Raw genomic sequence first — 24,147 nt, 5'->3', positions numbered from 1 at the left:
CATACTTTTCACATGCTACACTTGATGCAGTTACACATCACTATCATGAAGTTGTCATTCATCATATTATTAGAATAAAGATGATGTCATAAAAGGGTTTTTTTCTCCTACAGAACTTTACAATTTTGTGGTTCGTAAACCTAAAAATAAGAAAACTGTAGGTCAAAAGAGATTTTTATTTTTTTTTTATTTCCTCCTCCTACGGAACTTTATCATTTTGTTGTTTGTAAACCTAAAAATAAAAAAATGCTGGCCTTACTACTTGAATGAAATATAAAGGAGGTCAGTTATGGTAAACAAGATAGGTGATTGGTAATAATTTATCGCAATGAAAAGAAATCATACTTATCCACGCCTCATTGCACACAAAGTGGTAAACAGTTACCCAAACAATGGAAATATATTTTTTGCTAATAAGTGTTTAAAAGCTGCAGTGTTAAAACTATCTTTAATTGTGGTCAAGTTTATAATGGTCAGTTGTGCAAATATGAGTAGCAAGTTAATTGCGATTTTTTTTCCATTTCTTACAATAAAAAATGTCTTCAAAAACTGCACATAAATAGCTTTATCAAGCTATTTTGAATAGCTTTATAAAGCTATATAGCTTTTTCAAGCTATATAGCTAAATCTGGAGATTGTACTGGACCTGTTTAAGGGTGCACGATTTGTACTATAGAAAGAATAATCTTGCCGTGACAAGGCTACGCTCAGGTCACAGTAAGTTAAACCGGGTCCGTAGGACATCTGTCATTTTAAGGAGGCTGGGGGGTCAAAATATAATATAATATAAAACCATCAGATTTATTTGAAAATTTTATATGTGATTTCTGAAGCTATCAATTACTATTTGTTAAAGGAAAATTTCATATATTTTAATATAAAATTTCATCACTTCCCATTATCTTTATATGGAGCTCTTCTTTTAACGGAGATCAATATTGTCTTAAATGGCAGCCATCCCCAGGCCCCTTAACGATAGAACACTCTATCTAGATTTGTACATGTAATTAATATACCCAGATAACATCAGGGACGTATATACGTCCCTGATACCAGCGATTGAATAACAAAAAAGGGTGACGAGTAGCAACAAGTAGGCCCAAATCATATAGACTCAAAGATGTCAAATCTAACCTTGACGAAGATCTTCGTCTTCAAGAACGTTGTAAGAGTCATATTGCTTTACACCATGAAAATCGAGAATCTGCACAACTGCGTTGCTAAATCCGCATTTTGGAGCTGCAGGTGTTCCTTTCATAAAAACCACCAGTTTCTTGTCTTTTACAAGTCCATCAATATATTCTTTACTGCCAGTATTTTCAGAATACCGTGCAACTAAGATCCTGGAAAACGCTGACAAACTTTGTCTGTTTGGGATGCTTTTACGCAATATATTCATCATTTTCCAACCTTGACTGCATGGGAGAGCCTATGAACACTTCCGCTTTTACAGTCCTGTAAAAATTAGTTAAAGTTGAAAAATTAAAAATGTTCCAATTTCTTTATGATATACAATTTATAGTTTTGTGCAGAGTTAACCTTTTAAACAAAAGAAAAAATATGTTGACTCGTGAAATGTACAAACACGGTATACGCGCATGAATAATTTTCTGCAGAGGATGTAAACTTCCGGTGCCGTGATTGGGGTAAACAGAAAATGAGTGATTGTTTGCGGAAACTACACATTGTATTGCATAATTAAAGCATGTCTTCTAAAGCAGAAATAGTCGAACAGTTAACAGCGGCAGTAACAAATGGAAGAACAGATATTCTGCGGTCAATAATATCGGCGGTTGAGAAAGGTACATGTGGCAGTGTTCGAATTTCCTCAGATGTTGTCAGGTTGTGTCAAGATATAATGTACCTGATATATAGCCAGTTTTTAAAATGCTATTGATAAAAACTGTAATAAAGATATATCTATGGCTTGTATTTTTTAGAAAATGGTTAATATAATATGTTTTACGGTGTGACCGTTGGGGCGAGCGCAGAAGGAACCAAACATCTCTCATCATTGTTAAATGCAACGTTAACCCGTTGACTTGCCCCAACCTAAAAACTTTGGCTTTGTCTCGAAAACTTTTATCACCGCAAGGAACCCAAAGTTATCAAACATTTATTCCAATTGTTCATTTTAGGCTAATGCACTTAATCAAAACACCCATGAGCATAAATTAAATGTAAAACAGACTTATTAAAACATGTTGAATCAAAGCCGTTTGATTTTTTTTTTAATAAAAGACAATCATGTTTTATCATTCCTTTACTTTTTAATAATGATAATTAAAATCAGTAAACAATAAACTGCTTGTCTGAGTGTGTTATATCCTATTTTGTTCCTTGTTGTTATATTATTCTGTATCATCAATTTGTTTATAATTTTTGTATGCTATATATATGCGTTGAAGACATTTTTAAAATAATTTTTTGTCATCTACCTCACGCATGCATTTTACAAATGGATCGATATGACAGTCAGTTAAGTATGGAACTTGCATGTGTATTTACTATTAAAGCCAAAAAAATATGATCAAAACAAAACTAATGAGCCGAAGATTCACCATTAACACTGATACTGAGTACTTACTACACGTTACACCCAGTACATATGCTTGATCCACCTCTAAATTTATATTGCGGGAAGTCACTACTGTGACGTCATACTTAACTTTCTTTTGCGGTCGACAGTTCTCGTAAATTGTCGGAAAAATTCGGGAAAGGAAATGACGTCATATGTCAACAATAGTTCAGATAGGTACAGGTTTTTTTTTTTTGTGTAAGCATGTATTGTTTACTTTAGTGTTTTGTGTTGTTTTAAATGAAATAGATGTATACGATTAAGAGATAAGAATTTTCCTTAGAAACGCTTCCTGTTCCACCATGTTGCTATGCACTGCAAAGGATCACTGGGATAGTAGAACGTTTTCACGTGGGTCCACAAAATTTTCTTTGAACAATGTGCAGATTTCAACTCGAATTTCCTCCGTTCGTACACGTTGTCTATGGAGCTCGCTACGCGAGCGGCACTTCGCGCCGCCTCGCTGCGCTCGCTATAAATTAAAACAACAATTTTTATCACAAAGTTAAGTTTTAATGAAAACACTGAAACATGTAGAACAAATTATCAGCATGGTTAAAATATGAATTGCTTTGAAATATATTAGTTTAGTTCACTGAGGAACATATTTCCAAGATTTACATACACTTTCAAGTTTTAATTGCAAATATTTATGAAATGTATTACTGCTCCTCTGCTCCTTCAAAGACTGTGGAGGGAGGGAGAGGGCAAAGTGAACAGTAGGTAGTCCGAAATATCTGATGATTTTTCTGGCTTTATTAAAAATTTAATATCTTACTTGCCAGGAAAACATCAGAATTAACGCCATTATGAAAATTGCTGCCTCCAATCGACATCCACTTATAGTTTCAATTACAGCTGACAGGAATTCATAGAAGTATTAGTCTCCATATTATTTTCAATTGCTCCTCAACTGCCTATGGGGTGTGTGTATATATATATATATATATATATATATATATATATATATATATATATATATATATATATATATATATATATATATATATATATATATATATATATATATATATATATATATATATATATATATATATATATTGGTCAAGAAAGTTACTGTTGGTCGTTTTTCGATTGAGACATTCAGATTGCATGGACTTCTAAATGAACTACAATTTGTAGTAATAAAAGAATTCACAATCAACAAAAAGTAAATGAGGGTGTGTTTGGAAAGAACTGCTAAGGTATAAGTTTTATCTTAACTCATAGAGTGCTGCTTAACTTCGCGTGCACATCAATATAATATCTGCATTATATAATTATTGTAGACTATGCAGTTTGGCTGCACTACACCCAGCATCATAAATAAGCGATTGTAAATCCATCTTGGTTTTTTTTTTTAAATCAGTGAGGGAAAGTTCAGCTTTTATTAATAGCAGATATGACTGTATATATAAGTTTTATTTAAAATTAAATGAATGTATTGTTCATGGCAATGTAAGGGGTGACAGTTGTATTAATTTACCTGTTTTTTAAACTTTTTTATCATGTTCTTCCAGACAAAGATTTATACAGCCCAACATTACTGAGGGATATATTAAATGAAGTATGTTGCGAGGAAGGTACACTACTTCATCTTTCAGCAAAGGTATGTTTCTCAATTCTTCCTAGAAGTCAATATTTGACACCATTCTGATTATTGCATGGCTTACCGTGTTGAACTTTCTTTTTTATTTTTCAGTCTCTGAAAACTGAAATAGTAAAAAGCATTTGGACTACTATTTTATGATCTTCTTTTTACAGATGGGAAATGTGGATATGGTTAGGACATTGTTATCTGCAAACGCTGACCCTGGAATTCATAATGAAGCTGGTATGTGTTGGTACATTTAACTAGTGGCAATATAACCCTATTTGTAAGATATTTGATTGTCTGTCTGCCCAGGGTCGATTGAGAAGAGAATATCTCATAGCTTATATAAATACTGACAAATGTGAGCAAAACATAATTAATCAGATATTAACCTTTGAGATTTAAAATTTTCTGCAACCTCTGGTTATCAGTTTTAAAAAAACTTGTTGATTGCGGAGTTATAAAAATCAAAGATGTTAAACATGACATTACATTTTAGCTGTGAAAGTTCTGTTCAAGTAAACATTGTTGTATGTGATCAAGCAAAGGGGAAGAGATGAAATTAACTTGGTTTACCTTGTTGTAGGTAAAACTGCTTATGACCTAGTGACTGATGAAAATGTCCGAATGGTTTTCAGTGAGGAGCTTCTTCAAGCAACCGCTCAGTCAAAGTAAGCCTCACAACTCTGTGTATCTGAAGATTGATTGATTGATTGTATACTATAAAACAAAATTTTGAAGTAATGTACTGGTACATGTATGTATTCTTAATGATGTAATAAATATACATTTGTACATCTATCTATATATATTCATTATGTTACATATCTGGATTTAAATACTAGTATATGTCCCGTCTTATTTTTTATTCCTCTATAAAGGTAAGCAAATGCATGCTTAAGACAAAGTCAGTTTCATTCCTTTTATCTGATGAATCTATTAAACATTGATCATGTTTAATGAATTTCATTTATCCCAAAACAAAATTGCTGGTCTCTGACTCTCTCTTTTAATCGTGTTTTACTGTAATGCAGATGAATCACTTTTGCATCACTTTTATGGTTTATGTGTATTCAGGTCATATTTGTTTATGAAAGTGAAAGCATCACCATAATTTCCATTGTAGGTTAGGAAGAGTCTGTCAGCTGTTCGCCTCAGGGGTAGACGTAAACCTGATAGACAGCGAGGAGAGTCAGAACACCCCCCTCCACTGGGCAGCATCTTTTGGAAACAGGGCAGTGATTCAGTGCCTCTGTAGTATGTAAAACTTTATAGCTGTGATATAGCACTTGTTTACTACATTTAGCTTCAGTACTGTATACTGGGAAATAATTGCCCCTGTTTGATATTTGCCCCTTTCACCCTCGTTGTCAGCGGTGAATTTAAGGCTGGACAAATTCCAATGTCTCATAATGTCTCTCTTTAAACACAACTGTGCCTGGGCGAATTCAAAATAGGGCGAAACTATTTGCAAGAGCGAAAATTAGATTGGGCAAAAATAACCCTGTATACAGTAGCTGTTAATATGTACAGTGTAATTAATAAACCATTTATAGGCAGTATCAAGTGGATAAAATCGGGGACTTGTTTTGGGCTTTTAAGTGTATTCTTAGGTTGTATTTGATAGTTATAAGTGGGTTAAGCCCCATCAGGACAGATCTAGATTCAGTTACAAATTAAACATGGTTAAATTATGTAGGTAAAAGTTGGTTTTATGTTCAGATATCTGTAAATTCAATATACACACAGCCGAAACAACATTGAAAATTTTATACAGTGAAGTGGCATTTGAATTTTAGTAAAAAATAATGACATTGCTTGATTTATATTTTTTAGCAAGAGGTGCAAATGTACGAGCTGTAAATGCAAGTGGCTGTACCCCACTTCATGATGCGGTGAAGAGAGGAGATGTTCAGGCCGTGACAGAATTACTGATGCATAACTCTGACCCCATGGCTAAGGTCACTTGTGGGTTAGTTATCTTTTTCTACGTAACGGTTCTTGTTATTATGAGGTAAAATTTATTCAGCTACTCTTAAATACTTACAAGAGCAACTTTAATGAAGTCTGTTGTGCAATAAAGAATTACATGTGAGTTTGGTAAGAATACACCCAGTTTCCATTAGAATTCATTGTAATTTGTTTCTCTCTTTTCCTTGCAGAAAAGAGGAAGGCAAGACAGCCATCGATTTAGCAGCTGGGAAACCTCAGGTTCTAAAGGTGCTGACAAATCCTCCCAAACCTCACCATGAGACTGACCACACAGCAGGAACTCAGTCAGGTGGGTCAAGTCAGCAGATTATGGAAGATTTTGGTTGTAAATTGTAAGTCAGAAAATATAGCAGGAACTTGAGCCATTTTGGCTGGCAAAACTAGTTTGGAGTCCTCTGACATTGCAACAGGAATTCAGTCAGATTGGTCAGCAGGTGGGTGAATTAGATCGAAGATTTAAATTTTGATATTAAACCGAAGATTTAAATTTAGATATAAAACTAAGCTTGTTTTCTTTCACGGTTATACTGCTCAATTAGCAGTTGGTGAAAGCAAATCTTAAAGAGTATGTTACCGGTAATTTTGTAATTCTACTCTTATGTATCATAGAAAATAGCTGTTAGTAAATGCATGTACAAATAAATAGGATAGTTTAATTAGATTGGATATCTCATATCAATGTAGTTTTCATTTTAATAAGATATCATGTTCTAGTCATATAATTCTTTGGAACGGGGAAATATGATTGAATGATTACTACCAAAGTTCACCTAGTATGGCCACTATTATTTTTAGATACTTGTCAAATATTGACTTAATATTCATAGAGTGTGGGTAATTTGCTATTGTAGGGCTTCAGAAATTGACAATCAAGTCAGACAGTTCATCTGAATCATCCCTCCATTCCCCAATGCCAAATGGAGACATAAATGGACCAATTTCACCAACACCGCAGCTCAAAACTCCCACATTTAATGTACGTACCATGTACCAGTAGGAAAGATCTATTCTTATTAAATGTTCTTTATTGTTTGAACATTACCATATAAATGTATTAACTGACTTTTTTGCTAAATTTTGCATAATCATCAAAAAGACAAAAGATTTTTATAGGATATTCTTTAATGAAATCTGAGTAATCAGCTTATTAATTTATCATGTGTCTGTTTAGAAAAAAATTTCCTTGGATTCCTCGCTACAACCCCCCAAACCTGTGATAACGGAGGAGAAGCTAGGACTGTTGTGGCCCCAGCCCCAGAGCATTATACAGAGAGACGGCAAACCATTCACCCTGGGCAGTCAACTTCCTGTGTACATCTCAACGGGTCCCAATGAAAGTATGAAAACAAGGGAAAATTACCGTGGTTTCATCAGTATTTATTTATTTCGTTGTTGAGCTGGTTCATTGAATTGCAATTTTTGATAACACATTGTATTGATAGAATCATTGGCTGAAAATGTACTTATCCTTGAAACTAATTAAACCTCATTAAATTCACAAAAATCTGTGCCCACAAATATTGATGAAATCACAGTAATGAAAGCAAAGGGAGATAACTTATCACTTCTAACACTTCACATCTAACTTCGGTTATAATGAGTATATAAAAGGTATAAAAGTTTATTTTTTTGGAGGAGAGTGGGGGAGGGGTGAATAAGATATAATTAACTTTTTTGTAAATATCTAAAACCATAATATCAAAAAAGGCATTTAAATTTTTCAACAATAGATCTCGTAGAACATGATTTACATTCAACCATGATATGATCACATTCATACACGCAAAAACTTATTAACTCATTTGACAGGTTCCAAAGAGGTGCAGAAGATCTGGCAGACTCGTAAGCCCACCTTTGAGATGCTGGGTCTGAGCGTGGCCGTCAGTGTACACACCCAGCTCTCCGACTCCTCTGTCCCCCACGTTCTGTGTTGTGTCAACAGCCGTGTGTGTCCCGGCTGTGCCATCTACAAACTCACAATCTCATCCAATCAGGTTAGGGCCAGACTTGATTTTCTGGTTTGATTGCTGTTTTAAAGTTATTATAGAAATTTTCCTTTTTAAGGGTCCTCCAAACACCTGGGAAAAGTTCTGCTTGCAAGCCCATTCTTCTAAATTGCTTTAAGATATGGATCTCACTTTTTAAAATTTTACCGCTGTTCATGAAAATAAAAACCCCTGCAGTATTCGAACTCGGGGCCTGCGAGTTGGTAGACTTAAGGAACACCCACTGCGCCACAGAGATAGACACCAAATAATGGTGGTATAAACTGTTTCACAATGCACTAAATTCGTCATGTTGTGATGTACTTACATAAAAAATAGAAGTCACAGGGTGTTGAGGATCCTTAAAGATAATTTTTGTTTTGTTTGTTAAGGAAGTACAATGTAGAACACTGTCTTTTTTGCATGCACTTTATCCAGTTTTATAACAATTACTGTTATCATAAACACTGATACGCTGTTATCATATACACTGATAGCTCACATTTTAAATTTTTGTAAATTTTAGGATATTTACTTGCATGCAGTATCTCTGGATAGATTGAGGTGTAAAAAAAAATATGTTTGAATGGCAAATGTTGATCCAGAATCATCATTCAAGTTCATGTATTTTTAGATATCAAGAAATACTTTCTTATTACATTGTATGTATATTTTTTTTTTAATTCAGTTGAAGATAGTGTGTAGTGATATAGCAAGCCTGCACTATGCAATTGCGACAGTCTTTCAGCTATTTTCCCTGTATAAAGACGAGGAAATCCATGTCCCCCCACTACTAGTAAGTATAAAAGTCGCATTACAATGACACATGTAAATTATTGTCACATGGCCTGAATGGGAACAGAATTAACTACCATTGAACTTTGATATCATGATCATTGATATCTCAAATGCCATGGATATATCAAAATGTCCTGAAAGTCAAAATCTGCATTGTTTCTTTATGTATTTAACTTCAATGCCACAAATCCTCGGAAATCTCAAAGTTTTTATCTTTTTGTCATCAACACATTGTTCAAAATGACAAGATTTAAGCAACTTCAGAAATTTTGTAATTTTTTTAGGGCCAAATTTTGCAGATATTTCATAGATTATTCCGTTACATCAAATTGCTTGAATATGATTTTGTGGGTTGTCAATATTTGTTTGGGTATGAGTTTGTGTGTAAGATGTACATGTAGCTACATAAGGAAAAAAATTCTGTTACATCATGAAGTTTAACAGTTATAAATATACTATTTCATTTTTTAGATAGATGATTGGCCAGACATTCACTATAGAGGAATCCTCCTGGATATATCTCAAGGGAGGCTACTCATGAAAAATTCATTGAAGACTACGATTGAAACATTATCGCTGAACAAGATTAATATGGTATGATTGAAATGAATTTTTTTCCTCTTTTCTCCACCACGTGTCTCAGAGCAAAACCATGATTATGTCTTGTATAAATTAAAACAGAACAGAAATATTGTTCAGTTCTTTTGAATTCACTGTTGAGCAACACTCTGAAGTCACATTTTTTAATTTTTAATGCAAAGAGACTTTAAAACACATTTTTATTTTATGAACATAACTGTTGATTCGTACATTTAACTATGATTTATGTTCTGCAGATTCAGCTGTACTGTAGATTTTCCAAGAAAGACGAACCAGAATGGCAAGCTCCGTATTCCAAAAAGTTAGTATTTTGAATGATAAACAAACATCAAGATACATGTACAATGTACATGGCGATGTACAGGTATCTTCAGATTTCACTGAAAATCAAAACTAGCATTTTCTTATCACTTTTAATATGATTCTGTTTGTTGCATGAAGAAGTTTGCATATCTCTGATGTTGTGTTTCTCATTTATCTGCATTATTTGAGATTTTCCATTAATTAACCCCCACTAATCAAATGATTCTACTTTTTGGCTATTCAGCTAAACTAAAAATGTATCTTTTTTTAAATTATGAATGGATTCAATAAATATTAGTTAATTTTAAAAGATAAAAATGTATCTGAACTCTCCCATGCATTCCTAGCACTATAGATTGAAGACGGATTTAAAAGCACATTTTGCAGAGTACAAAAAGAAACATTATTAAAGTTTGTAAATGAGCTTATTCATTCAGATGAGGAACATTGTATGATATGTATATTTTATTTATTGTATTTTTTTTTTTGGTAGTTGTATCTGTGAGCTAGATGATTACTGCAATGAGAGAGGGATTCAGGTGGTACCTGTCCTTGATGTGTCACCACAGATCCAGTTTGAAGATTTGGATGACCTTTACTCAACCCTACAGGATTTTATAGCAAACTTCCAAAATGCTCAGTAAGTTCATAAAAAATTGAATTTCAAACTTCTGGTACATGTATTGAAAAACTTGATTTAAAGACGGAAGATACCCAATTCATCATTTAGATGGATGGAAAATTTCCAGAAGTCAATGAATTATTTGCTCCAAATTTTAAATATACAATTGTACTATAATTGTTCTTAAAGATATATTTCTATAATTTTTTTTCTTTTGTATAGATTTGTTAGTCTTGGTCCTAGACTCAGTAGCTTTGTGCTGGATACAGATGATGGTAGCCTGGATACCAGTGACGCCATCAAACTGTTACCACTCAGTGGAGACAAAACCATCCAGATCTGTGGCTACCCTCTGCATGGAATGGATACAAAGCTCCTGTTTGGCATTCCTCCTAATGTTCTTATCAGTGAATATGGAATAGAGGTACAGTTCAAACATAGAATGGTTTTATTACGGTAGTCTTTTTCTATCAATCTAGGGGTTGGAAGATCAGTGCTTGTAAATTGTTTGTTCTGTCATTTTGGTAAAATCTGTCTTTGAAAACTACTGTAACTTTGATTTTGAAGAAATAAGTTTAGGGTTTACTTATATGTAGGCTGTTAAAACATTTTTGTTACATTTTGAGGCAACGAGGTATGGTGTTTTTCAGTACAGACATCATATGCGATAAACCTCAGACATTATCAGAGGACTGACACATTGAAGAGTGTTAGAATTTAAGTTATTGCACAATTTAATATCCATTAGTGTAGTTCTCAAACAGTTTCTTTCATCACTGATGACAAAGAAGTCATCTACCATTATGTGTATGTGCACAGTACATGGACATGTATATGTGCACAGTATGACTAATTTGTTATAAAACTTTTTTTGTATCGTAAACTGAAGCAGGATTTTCTCTTTTACCGGAACTTGTTTACGGTACATTTCTGTCAGAAAGAAACAAGAATGAAACAGTTTCATTTTCACCAATTTCAGTTTTCATATCTTTTATGTCAGGTTTTATTATTTTTTTTCTATGTATGACTATTTTGTGCATTTTCCTATTTTACAGGCAGATTATGAATTTAGAAGATTTTGCACACCTTTATCAGAGAAAGGGTATGGCTGCTTTTATTAAATATTATTTATCTGTGATATTAAATTTCCAATCTACATGTAAAAACAGTGCCTGGTTGGTCTCTGATTAAATTATTCGTAATTTTATTTTTCAGAGTGGGTTTCTTCCTTTGTCCAGGAACTTCTGCATGGAACAGGTACATCTGACTATTTCATCTTAACCACTATACCATCATGTTTATTTTTTAGACTCACTGAAACTATTTTGCGATAGACCTCTTTACAGTATCTGCTGTACTGCCCTTTTGCTGGATAAAATGACAAAGTTTGGTAAAATATGATGTATTAAACGTCAATTTTTTTTTTAACATTTAATTATCTATCCAATAAGTATATCAATTTGCCCTGCAAGAGATTATTACCGCAGTTATTGTGAAGGGGTCTATTTACATGCAAAATTATTCTAGGAGTTCTTTGAAATTTTGTTTTCTTCTTGATTTTGTCACTGATTTAAAAAAATGTCTATTCCCTCTTCAGTATTGCAGGATGTCCTGAGGCGGCCATTAAGAATATTTACAATGCCGTTAAGTGTGGAGTCACTCACGGCTGCACTGGAATAGTGGCCTGTGATTGGTCAGGAAAAGCACACCTTAATAGTCACGTGTTCTCCTGGCCAGCGTACATGTTAAATCTGGGTTTATCGTGGAATTCCAATTGTCACCAGGTATGGCAAACCTTTGACAAATTATTTCAGTCAAGGATGATTGAATACAATGCTTTTGGTGTTATTAGTTCCCTACAGATGAAAACAGAGGGAATATAGTTTTATCTATGTCTCTGGTGTTAATATTTCAGTCAGTATCAAACAAATATATTTTATTGATTGCATCCACTGTAATGATTATTATATGCAATGTATTTAGTGACGAATAAGAACAGTGTATCGATTGTTATTTAACATGTTATTTAACACAGATCTATTTCCTGCATTAGGTTGATGAGAGAATTGGTTTCATTTTCAGGACTTTCTCTTTGCGACTCTTGGAGAACTGATGAATCGCCATGTATTTTACGACAAGAAATCCATCGCAGGGCAGGCTGTAGTGGAACTAGGGAGAGCCGAGACTTATCTCATCAGGTGCTCCAGGGCACAGGCAGGTAAGTCTGTTGTAGAAATTTGTTGTATGCCCTCAATTTACCCATTAACTCAACTTTACTCAGGGCACAGGCAGGTAAGTCTGTTGTAGAAAGTCTGTCGTAGGCTCTCCATTCACCTATTATAAATTAACTTTCCTGAATATTGTGGTTTCATTAATATCTGTGGTTTTAGCAAAATTCACAGTTTCGGGGGCATACACCAATTCAAGGACAGTGGTGCTTTCAATTAAATTTTGTTGTCACACAATTATACTTCAATGAACATTTGATTTCATGACTAAAATCCTTAAAAAAAATTGTGTTTAGTGAATACGGATAAAATCTTAAATATTTGGCAGTATAAAAGTTGAATCTGGTACTGTAGATGCCTAATTTTACATAAGGAATTTTAAAAGATCCACGTAAAATCGCGAGAAGCAGTCCTCATGGATTTTAAAATTTCGCTTTTATTTTTCAAATAGTTTTGAGCTATATAAACTTATAACAAAAAATTGGTGCTCTGGATTTTATATTCTCACAATTTGATGCAAAACAGAGGAATTAAGTACTCATATAGAAAAAGAAAATTACAGTTCTGTGTAACAGAATCTACTGTTTGCTGTCAGAGATTTGATATTTTGATATATTAATTCAATATTTGTTTTTAGCTGGAGATATCCAAAGACTTCCTGATGCCTTAGGCTCCACCCTATTCAAGTTCCTCATTGCACCTGACACTGTGTCTATAGAACACCTGTCCATAGAAGCTGTACAGGTATCTTTATCATTGAGACGTTTAAAACAGTATGTTGTATTATGTTTATCTTCGATGACAAAGATTTCTTTAGAGTTAGCTCCCTAGTAACATTATACAGTATTAATCAATTTGCATTATATATGTTTTAATACCGACTCTTACTCTATTCCACTTTCAAGCGCACTGTCCGTCATGTTAAAAAGTGTCAGCAGGAGCTAGCAAATACAGACCTCAGGTGTCAAGATGGGGAAGAAATAAAATCCGAATTGAATCTGGCTTGTGAATTAATGCTGTTGGCCACTAGGTGAGTTATGAAAAAAATTTAGTAACTCCTCATGGCTCATGTTGCTCTTAAGATAAAAATTCCACAACTTGCCATCAGAAATAAAATGTGGTTTGTATTAATGAAGGAGATAGTTTTTGGCCTGCTGGTTATTGGTACATGTATTTTTGTGAGAAAATTGATATTGTTTGTAGTATGTATATATATGATTCTAATATCTATATTGATATTTGATTCTGGTATCTTTTTACATATTAGATATTAATATTTTATGATACATGTATCTATGATAGAGGTTACATTCTGATATTGTGATATCTCTATAGATGTTAGTGATAACTATGATAACATACTGTAACAAATTTAATATAATATATTGCATTACATTCTGCCACTGGGGAGGGGAAGTGGGGGACAGTCCCGAGTGTCAAAAGCAATGTACTTTATACATTATCAATTTTAATTTCCAGATCATGTGACTGATTTCTCCATCGGTGTCTCAATTTTGAACAACATTCTGATATCTGATATACATGTATTTGGATATCTTTACAGGATCTGTCGCTCACTCCTTATCACTGGGAAGAACCCCAGTGGAACAGCCGGGTATGCAGCAATAAATCTAGGCATCAACAACCTATCCGCCACAGTCAAAACCGACATAGCAAACAGGTCAGTGGACTGCTTTATGATGTCAGTCCAACTCTGTTTTCAAAATGAACTCTAAAATATGTGCATTTGTTATTCATGGTTCTGATCAGTCAATCAAACTAATTTTAAATAGCCAATCAGATGGTTTCGCATAATGAGGGAAAGATACACTTGGATCAGTCACCGTCTACTGTTACTGTCTCTACACAATTTAACAGAATATATATTTTGAAAACCTTTAAATTTATTTCTGGATTATTTTGCATGTACATATTACAAGTTCAATAACCATATTCTAGGTTAATTTTTTTTCTCCCTTTATGGATAGAATTTGTAATGAGAGGAGCTTTAACCTTTGTATAAATTCTAATAATGATCAAAAAACTTGTCTAATGAAATGTCTCTTTATACTGTTAACCATTATTATATAGGTTTTTTTTTTTGTTCAAGAATGGCCAGTTGAGAAATAGCAGTGAGATTTAATTACTGTGTAACTGTTATGAGAAAGTTGTCATTTCAGTTATTTCGTTCACTACAGGGATAAACATTTGTTTGTGAAAATAAATATCAGTGAGTAGGGCTTGCTCACAAATCTCCCAGATGTTTCTCACACTAGTATAATACTTGCTTTACTCTATTATTTGAATCACAGAATTTGACCTGAGTTTGGTTGATATCAACCAGACCTGGTTGCTTATTGGTGTTGATTTTACTTTTGCTCAGAATTTGAAAATCTTTTCATTTACAGAATCTTAGAATTCATGGAACCATACAAGGCAGCTTGGAACACTCGTTACATGTCATCCATTGGACTTCAAGAATCTCTAGGCACGTTTCAGAATCTGCTCAGGAGCCTCTTACCTAATCAAGACACAGCTGAACTGATGAATAGGGAGCACTCCAGCATTCAAAACATTTAATTATTTTTGTGTGTTGTTAATTGTTTAAGTTTGTTCAACCCTTTGATTTTTATTGTCTGAACAAAATATTTTTTTTGTTTGGATCAAGATCCATAATTATTCACCACTTCCTGTATACTCCAGTATTGTGCATCTTTATCTTTACTGTTTAAAGTGCATGTAATTTTCTTCAACCAAAAACAAGATTTTTAGCCTCTGTGATGAATTATGATGCATTTGTTATGTTTGAAATACTGCTGATGTAATGTAGATGTGATTTGCATTCTCATTTATATGCGAGGGATGTGTATTTATAATTATACATACAAAGTGTGTAAACTAGTGTGTAAGGATTTAACATCATACTCAGTATGAAGCAGTTTAAATGTATGTGTTAAGATTATACTTATGTAGGATTGTGCTTGTATAACATACAGTGCATATTTCTTTGTTTGAGAGTGATATAGTTTTTAGATGTATAGATCCTGTTCTGGTATCTGCAATAAATATGATCTTTAAACCACCTTTTTTCGCAATTTACAGTAGAAAAACTGGTTTGAAGTGATTAAGTTTTGCAATGAAGGTGTAGATTATCTGGAAATTAAAAACCAAAGGCTTGGAGGAGTAATACTCACGATGATGAATTTAAGCTCTCATGAAAATTTATTGCACATTAATAAAAGTTGGATTACAGTATTGTATAGATCAATGTTTGTGCTTTGACATCGTATGAACATTTATTTACATGTATAAGTTCAATACCATTGTTACCAGAATTCCAATTTTTGATTTTGTTTTTTTGAGTGCTTCAATGTAAAATTTGCATTCTGTGTAAAATTTATGTTATATAGACATATACATGTATTAAGGTGGAATAACACATCATAACAAAATGGCTGACCTGAGATCGAAACAACAATTCATGTTACATTTTATCAAAACGATTTTATTGACAGCAACATGTAACTAACTCAGTATCCGAGTGGATAAAGTGTCCCAAGTTCGAATCTCACAAGGGCATTTGTTGCTACGGATACTCACTGAATTGAAAATTTTTTAGATATTCATTTTTTATTCCCAAACTGCAAAGTTTTTGCATATTGACTTAATATGTACATGTACAGTTTATTCATCATTATATCTTTCATAATCAAATATTTTACTGTAAATTAAAGTGACTTTTTCCAGGTGTGTTTTTCCACCTTAATTGCTATCAAGTTATACTATTGATAAAATTTATTTTTCCTCTTGAAGAAAATCTAAAAAAGATTTGCTTGGAGAGTATTTAGTTCTTGATTTGTGTTTGATTTTTAAAGTAACTGCATGTAGCTTCAGTTTTGAGAGACTTTTTATCTATTTTTATCATTTATCACTTTAGTTGTTATGTATATATTTAATTGTATTTCAAATATTATTTCAAATATTACACCCATGTTCATGTACATTCATTAAAGTCTTGTTGTTTATACATATAGTATGAATATAAGATGATGTAATATAATCATTTTCATGTGAGCATATTACATTTATATCCAGTCATTAGTATTGCAGCAATATTGAGATCTGGTGGGATTAACAGTGCACAAGACTGTACTTTGTATATTCATGCAAATAAGGTTTAATGATTTATTCATTGTAATTGTTTGTATTCATGGATTTAGCAAATGGGGAAACTTAGTGGAACTAGCTAATTAACTTTTACCTATAAAATAGTTAACATGGTTACATTTTACCTATATTCTTAATAATTTCTTCTTTATAATCTTACATGAAGATGGAGAATGTTAATTGATAATCGCATACTGACATACACATGTAATGTTTATATCACATGTATATGATACTGACTTTCACAAAACAAAAGATATAAATTTGTGCATGTAAATCTACATTTATGTTTAATTTTTGTAAGTGTGAAATTTAAACAATGGACTGGTCACAATAGACAATAGTAGACAGGAGAATGATAAGTGATATGTGTATATGACATTTAATAATGATTTATGAAGGATAAGATAGCAATACTCAGTGATGCAACACTTGTTTTTTTTTCTTTTGAAAAAAAAAGAAAGAAATTCCAAGTCTGTGATGACTCTAGCCTACAAATTTTTAAATACCAGAATGGCTAGAATGAGTTGTACATTTCTACATACATGTATGTTTCTATACTAGTGTGCAGTTTTTCATTTATACCAGTATATATAGTATGTACATGTATTACCAAAATGTACAGTTTCTGCATGTATCATTCTATACTTTCAATGCTTATGAACATTATTGTATTGTGTGGGTTTTGCAGCAATATTTCAACAATCCTTGTATCAAACACTGGGTATCTCTGAAAGTGTTCTTAACTCTCTTTAATCAATTGTAGACGAGTCAAACCATAAGGGTTGATCGAGTGTTTATCAATTTTGCCCAGGAAAGACATGCACAGTTATTGCCTGGGCTCTTTGGGCAAAGTGTTGTGTGAGATATTATGAATAAATTTAAAGAGTGAATCTTGAAATTGTTTATTTGGTTGTTTGTTTGTTTTTTCTTTAATTAAGACTTTTTTTTCCCCAGGTAAAAAAAGAAAAAAAAATCTACAGCACAAAATGTTTTGTTTTTTATCCATTATACACCATCTTATTACAAGTAGTTTAAAAATTATCCATGACTCTTAAAATACTTTATTTAAAATTATAAGCTGTAAGAGCGAAAGAATAAACTGCCAGAAATCATCATCTAATTAGAAAAACATGTTTACAAAGAGTTGGGGAAGTTTAAATGAACTGCTTTGGTGAAGTAATAAAGTTTTCGTTTGTCAATTTCTTAAAAAATCACCAAATTTGGTCTTTCTGTAGGAATATTTTGTTTCATTTACGTGAAATGAATTGTTTTCATTATCAAAGGAAATAATTATTTTCCCACCTTTTCGACTTCAACAATGTACGACTTAACTAAACCTTTTCCGGACCTTCTCGGGTTTTTACGTCAATTGAAAAGTCCGCCAAAGTTTCGCGCCAATTGTAAACACGTGAACAAAACAAAAGATGGCAGGGTTCGACGAAGGTGGTGTATTTTTCAGCGATAACTTTGCATCTGAGGAGCAAACTGATGAAAATCAAATCAACAGACAACAAGTGAAGAAACGTTTAAAGGACTTTATCCGTCAATTTCACGAAGGAAACTTCTCATACACATACAGGTACATTTTTTTTTTCCAGGTCTGCATCAATATCGCAGTCATTTCCGTTTTTGTGTTGTGTACAATCAAAATATAGATGCCAATGCATAACTCGGTAAGATTCAATATGATTATACATCTTTAAGAGATGTCTTTGTTTTTGTTTAAGGGACCAGTTGAAACGTAACTACAACTTGGGACAGCATTGGTTGGATGTCGAAATTGAAGATGTGTCCAGCTTTGACGAAGCACTAGCAGAGAAGTTATCAAAAATTCCTTCAGAGCACCTACCTTTGGTATGTATGAAAAATTATTTTAATATATAGAATGAATACGACCCCTTCCTGAATCAGGTCTTTCGTGTGTTCTTCTTTTGGCCTGTTGATTGTAACATTCTGTTGTTGAGGTGCTTGGCACTGTAACAAACGGGTTCCAATTGCTTTTGAGAAAAGCAATTATTTAGTGGATAGGAATCAGAATGATCGACTGGCAAACTTGCTATGATCAGGCAGCCCAGTCTAGAAAAATTGTAGACTTGAATTTAAAAAATCAAGGCAGTCGGGGAATATTGTATTTTGGGAAGATCTTTCAATCTTTCTACACAATTGACTAAATTGGGTATAGTAGGTTTCTAGAAGATTATTCAGATAAATTAAAATATTTTTCACTCACTGTAATGGTTTTGTTATTTCAAGTTTGAAGATGCGGCCAAAGAAGTTGCTGATGAGGTCACACGTCCCCGCCCCGAAGGAGAGGAAGACGTTCATGATATACAAGTCATGCTGTCTTCTAATGCCAATCCCTGTGGGCTTAGAGAGCTTAAGGTCAGGAGGTCGTTAAATCAAAAAGCATTTTGATTCGTATTTTTATAAAGCTCTTAATGTGTCTAGATGAGTCCATGAGATTGCTCTTTATTTTTCCTAGTCGGCACAAATGGCAAGGTTGGTGAAGATTCCTGGTATAGTCATAGCAGCATCGGCCATCAAAGCTAAAGCGACCAAACTGACAATTCAGTGCAGGAGCTGCAAGAACACGCTGAATAACATTCCTGTGAACCCAGGTCTGGAAGGATACGCACTGCCAAGAAAATGCAACACGTAAGTGCATGTAAAACTTTACCTGCAAAAAAGTGTTTAAATCTTCAAAGTTTCTGATTCCTGATGAACTGATGAAGTGACTGTCCAGTATAATTTATCTCACAATATTTTATTGTTCGTCAGAAATGTATCTGAAAAACACACAAGTTCAACAAAAGATAAATTGTTCAATTCAAATGATTTTGAGTGAATATTTTTTTCTTACATTTGCAGTGAGCAAGCAGGGAGACCTAAGTGTCCAATTGACCCATTTTACATTGTTCCAGACAAATGCAAGTGTGTGGATTTCCAGGTCCTCAAACTCCAGGAAGCACCGGAGGCTGTTCCCAATGGAGAAATGCCCAGACACATGCAGCTCTACTGCGACAGGTATGAAAAAAACAAACGACAGTTTTTGACACGGTCAATCTCTTAATTGCAAATGTCAACTTTACAATAATGGACTTGTATGTTTTAGGTACATGTGTGATAAAGTTGTACCGGGCAACAGAGTGACTGTGGTTGGAATATACTCCATTAAAAAGACAGGCATGCCAACTGTAAGTGTATATAAAAATAATTCACTTGATTAAATACTAATGAATAATGTGTTCTGTCATACTAAAGCAAGTCACATTTGTCTGTGTATTTATGAAATGTTTCAAGTTAAAAATAGCTTAATTAAAAATAAATACATCACCAAATGTCTTGTTTAATTGTATATAAACTAGATTGAAACAATACATGTATATACAGATTATTTAAATCAATCTTGGACTACATGTACTTGTTGATGTATCAATTTTTCTAATGAAAGTATGTTTATGGTATGAATGGAAAGGAAATATATCATTCAAATTATCTGAATGGTCTTTGTAGAAAGGAGCTGGCAGGGAGAAAGTGAATGTTGGAATCAGGAGCCCATACTTCAGGGTCCTTGGTATCAAGGTGGACAGCGATGGGACAGGTAGAGGAGGCTCGACCCCCATCACCCCAGGAGATGAGGAAGAGTTCAGAAGAATGGCCAATGACCCCAACATCTATGAAACCATAGCCAAAAGCATTGCACCATCCATTTATGGAAGCCTTGATATCAAGAAAGCTATCTCTTGTCTTCTGTTTGGTGGATCAAGAAAAAGGTACAGTAAATTATATGGATTTTGTTTTAAATTCGTAGAAGATGACAGTGAAATATTTATTTTCTTGTAGCAAAGGTTAACTCTTGACAGGTACTATGCTCTTGTAAGTTGTAACACCAGATGGTCTGTAAAATGAATTTGAAGTGTCTTCCAAACATTATTTAACAGAATGCCAGATGGTTTGATGAGGAGGGGAGATGTCAACCTTCTTATGTTGGGTGACCCTGGTACGGCCAAATCTCAGCTGCTGAAGTTTGTTGAGCGGTGTTCCCCAATCGGTGTGTACACTTCTGGCAAGGGCAGCAGTGCTGCTGGTCTGACAGCATCGGTCATTAGGGACCCGCAAACAGTAAGCATAATGAACCAAATGTGTGCATTGAAACTTCTTGCAAGTGCTTCACTAAAAGCATTATTGCAATGAACTGCATTGTATTTATACAGAAATATATTTTTGTTAGAAGATTGATAGGAAGAAAGAAAAACACGTTTTTTAGAATTTTTAAATTTTTAAAATTTTCTGTAGAGGAACTTTGTGATGGAAGGAGGTGCGATGGTGCTGGCTGATGGAGGGGTGGTGTGTATTGACGAATTTGACAAGATGAGAGAAGACGACAGGGTAGCCATTCACGAAGCCATGGAACAACAGACCATATCTATTGCTAAGGTACATAAACTTAACAAAACTGTAACACTAAGGATATTTTGAATGTTTTACTTGATGCTGTGAAAGAGGTTAATTTACATGTTATGCTTCTGTAGGCTGGAATCACAACCACCTTGAATTCAAGATGTTCTGTGCTGGCTGCTGCAAACAGTGTGTATGGTCGCTGGGACGAGACAAAGGGAGAGGAGAATATAGACTTCATGCCCACCATTCTCTCTCGTTTTGACATGATATTTATTGTGAAGGATGAACACAACGAGTCAAGAGACATGGTAAGCCATATACTGCCTTGCAGTTGCAGTTTTAATCCTATTGATTTCCTTTGCATATTCTAGAAATTGAGAAAAAAATTGTTGTGTTATTATTTGTTCTTTTGATATGTTCTTTATAGACCCTAGCAAAACATGTGATGAATGTACATCTGAATGCTCTCCAAATGACCGAAGAACAAGCTGAAGGAGAAATTGACTTAAATACACTGAAGAAGTACATTCAGTACTGTAGATCGTAAGTTTTCATTATTTATTCTGAATATTCATTTAATATGTGTGTGTTTGTTCATATTCAATGTTGGACTGGAAGAAAAATCAACCTTATGTTTTACATATACATATTTCTATTTGTAGTAAATGTGGTCCTAGGCTTTCTCCAGAAGCTGCAGAAAAGCTGAAGAACAGATATGTTTTGATGAGGAATGGAGCTGGTGAATATGAAAGAGAAACCGGCAAGAAAATAACCATCCCTATCACAGTCAGGTATGCATATATGTGTACAGATTGAAAGAATGTACACGTAACAACATTTTTACAATGCTTTACAAGATTCTAAGATTTGATTTTTGCTTGTAACAGACAATTAGAGGCCATCATTAGAATGTCGGAATCTCTGGCCAAGATGAAGTTGAAACCCTTCGCGTCTGAGAGGGAGGTAGACGAGGCCCTGAGACTGTTTCAGGTGTCCACGCTAGATGCTGCTATGTCAGGAAATCTGTCAGGTAAGTAGTGATGCGGGCACTCCTGGTATTTATGATAAGCAAATAAATAGATAATTTTACTGTTTAGAAAAATATGGGAAAGTAAAAACCTCAATGTTGTCTAAATATGCAAAATTACAAACATCTTTAATATACCTGGTACCTCTGATGAATATTCAGGGTTTTTGAAGAAGTTGTTCCTAAAAGTTACAATTTTATTAAGTTATCATTTGATCAACTTGGTTTACAGGTGTGGAAGGGTTTACAACTGAGGAAGATCAGGAATTGTTGTCAAGAATAGAAAAGCAGATCAAGAGGCGGTTCATCATTGGATCCCAGGTCTCAGAACATGCCATCATACAGGACTTCACAAGACAAGTAAGTCTGGAGAATCAAATAGATTTCTTGATGGGTTTAGATTTATAATAGAGCTCAGCAGATTTGCATATAATTTTAGATACAATCTTAGTTCAGATTCGTACTGCTCTAAATAAAGATTTAATAAAAAGAATAACTTCTGCATTTCGAAAAAGAGGTGCTACTTTGCTATCACTTGTTGCTTGGTATGAAATATATTATTGGGGAACATGTTTAAATAACAGTGAATTAGATTTATATAATTCTGGGTATATTGAGTGAAATTAAACTCATGATTAACTTTTTACCTTTAGATGTAATTAATTTAACCCTATTGCTTTCAGAAATACCCAGAAAGATCAATTCAGAAAGTGTTGCATTTCATGTTGAGAAGAGGCGAGATTCAGCACCGTATGCAGAGGAAGATGTTGTACCGTGTGAAATAGGAAGGCTTAGTGGCTGTGAAAGGGACATAGTTTTTGTTCACACAAAAGGATATCAAAACCCTTTAAAGGTTCTAAAAAAATTCAAACTTGGATCAAATGGAAATATGATTCTATTATATGTTTATATACATGTAGTAACAATTTGAAATGATGATAAATTATTTGTATTATATGCATCATGTAAGAATTTGCATGTCAGAGGTCAATGTATTAAAACATTACCCTGGTTAATTGTTTTCGTATTCATTACCCAAAAGGCTTTAAGATTGTACCTTAGGTTTGGTGTTGACCACCTGCAGGGCATTGCCTAGAGGACAAGTCCTTGTGTAATCTGTGAAAATGTGTTTATGATCCTATTAAAATTGTCAGATGTTGCAGACATTCTACGGTAATTTGATCCACTTGTAAATATTCGAAGTGTATTGTATAGTATATAGTATACTATAGTATAGTGTAGTGTATAGTATATAGTATAGTATAGTATATAGTATAGTATAGTATAGTATATAGATCAATTTACTAACTAGCTAACAGAAAGATGTAAACCTGAGGTAGGAGATAGTTTTTGTTCTTAAGCAATGCCGAACAAGGACAGACATTGTGCTGACATTAGATTGAATAGAAATGAAGTGAAAAAATGAGGCATTAATCTACCATATTTTTTTTTTATTTCAATGCACTGTGGGGGGAACTTTTGTCTGGCCCCTGGGGGGGGGGGGGGGGGGGGGGGGGGGTAGGTAAAACGTGTACTAGGTTACTGAGCTATCTTTAGTTCTACTATTAACAAAGTGAATTTTTAGAAATAGTATATAAAGCCCCTTTCGGCAGAAATCATAGTTGTGTAGTAGTTAGGGCTATGTGGATCAGTGGTAGAGCTCCTGACTTGAGTTACAAGGGTCCTGGGATCGATTCCCGGTCCAGCCGTATGTTTCCATTATTCCACCTTTCCTATTATATTTTGCTTTACAAGTAGCTTTATTTCAGAGGAATTAACCTTGGTCCAGAATAAATAAATTGCGGAAAGAACCTGGGTAAAAATTATAAAAAGTAGGGATTGACTCCTA

General features: G+C 33.7%; 2 protein-coding genes across 2 annotated transcripts; both read left to right on the top strand.

The window, feature by feature from the left end:
• Positions 1 to 1,596: 1,596 nt before the first annotated feature.
• Positions 1,597 to 15,951, top strand: LOC105345204 (uncharacterized). Its single transcript, XM_066088902.1, has 23 exons — positions 1,597 to 1,802; positions 4,099 to 4,187; positions 4,343 to 4,412; positions 4,759 to 4,843; positions 5,299 to 5,429; positions 6,009 to 6,144; positions 6,335 to 6,453; positions 7,016 to 7,140; positions 7,336 to 7,501; positions 7,974 to 8,158; positions 8,838 to 8,945; positions 9,419 to 9,541; positions 9,784 to 9,848; positions 10,344 to 10,490; positions 10,695 to 10,896; positions 11,528 to 11,574; positions 11,688 to 11,729; positions 12,070 to 12,256; positions 12,555 to 12,690; positions 13,338 to 13,444; positions 13,606 to 13,730; positions 14,265 to 14,381; positions 15,109 to 15,951. The coding sequence occupies exons 1-23, from the start codon at positions 1,706 to 1,708 to the stop codon at positions 15,278 to 15,280; spliced, it is 2,781 nt and encodes a 926-aa protein (XP_065944974.1). The 5' UTR covers positions 1,597 to 1,705; the 3' UTR covers positions 15,281 to 15,951.
• Positions 15,952 to 18,254: 2,303 nt separating this feature from the next.
• On the top strand, positions 18,255 to 23,314 carry LOC105345205 (DNA replication licensing factor mcm5). Its single transcript, XM_011453285.4, has 15 exons — positions 18,255 to 18,449; positions 18,598 to 18,724; positions 19,124 to 19,252; positions 19,353 to 19,525; positions 19,739 to 19,894; positions 19,983 to 20,064; positions 20,384 to 20,643; positions 20,812 to 20,992; positions 21,167 to 21,307; positions 21,403 to 21,579; positions 21,699 to 21,814; positions 21,934 to 22,062; positions 22,159 to 22,301; positions 22,531 to 22,658; positions 22,982 to 23,314. Exons 1-15 carry the CDS (start codon positions 18,295 to 18,297, stop codon positions 23,081 to 23,083), a joined length of 2,199 nt encoding a protein of 732 aa, XP_011451587.2. The 5' UTR covers positions 18,255 to 18,294; the 3' UTR covers positions 23,084 to 23,314.
• Positions 23,315 to 24,147: the final 833 nt, after the last annotated feature.

This window comes from Magallana gigas, chromosome 6 (assembly GCF_963853765.1).
Source record: "Magallana gigas chromosome 6, xbMagGiga1.1, whole genome shotgun sequence".
Lineage (NCBI taxonomy): Eukaryota > Metazoa > Mollusca > Bivalvia > Ostreida > Ostreidae > Magallana > Magallana gigas.
The sequence above is the reverse complement of the archived record's forward strand: the minus strand, read 5'-3'. Positions and strand labels throughout refer to the sequence as shown.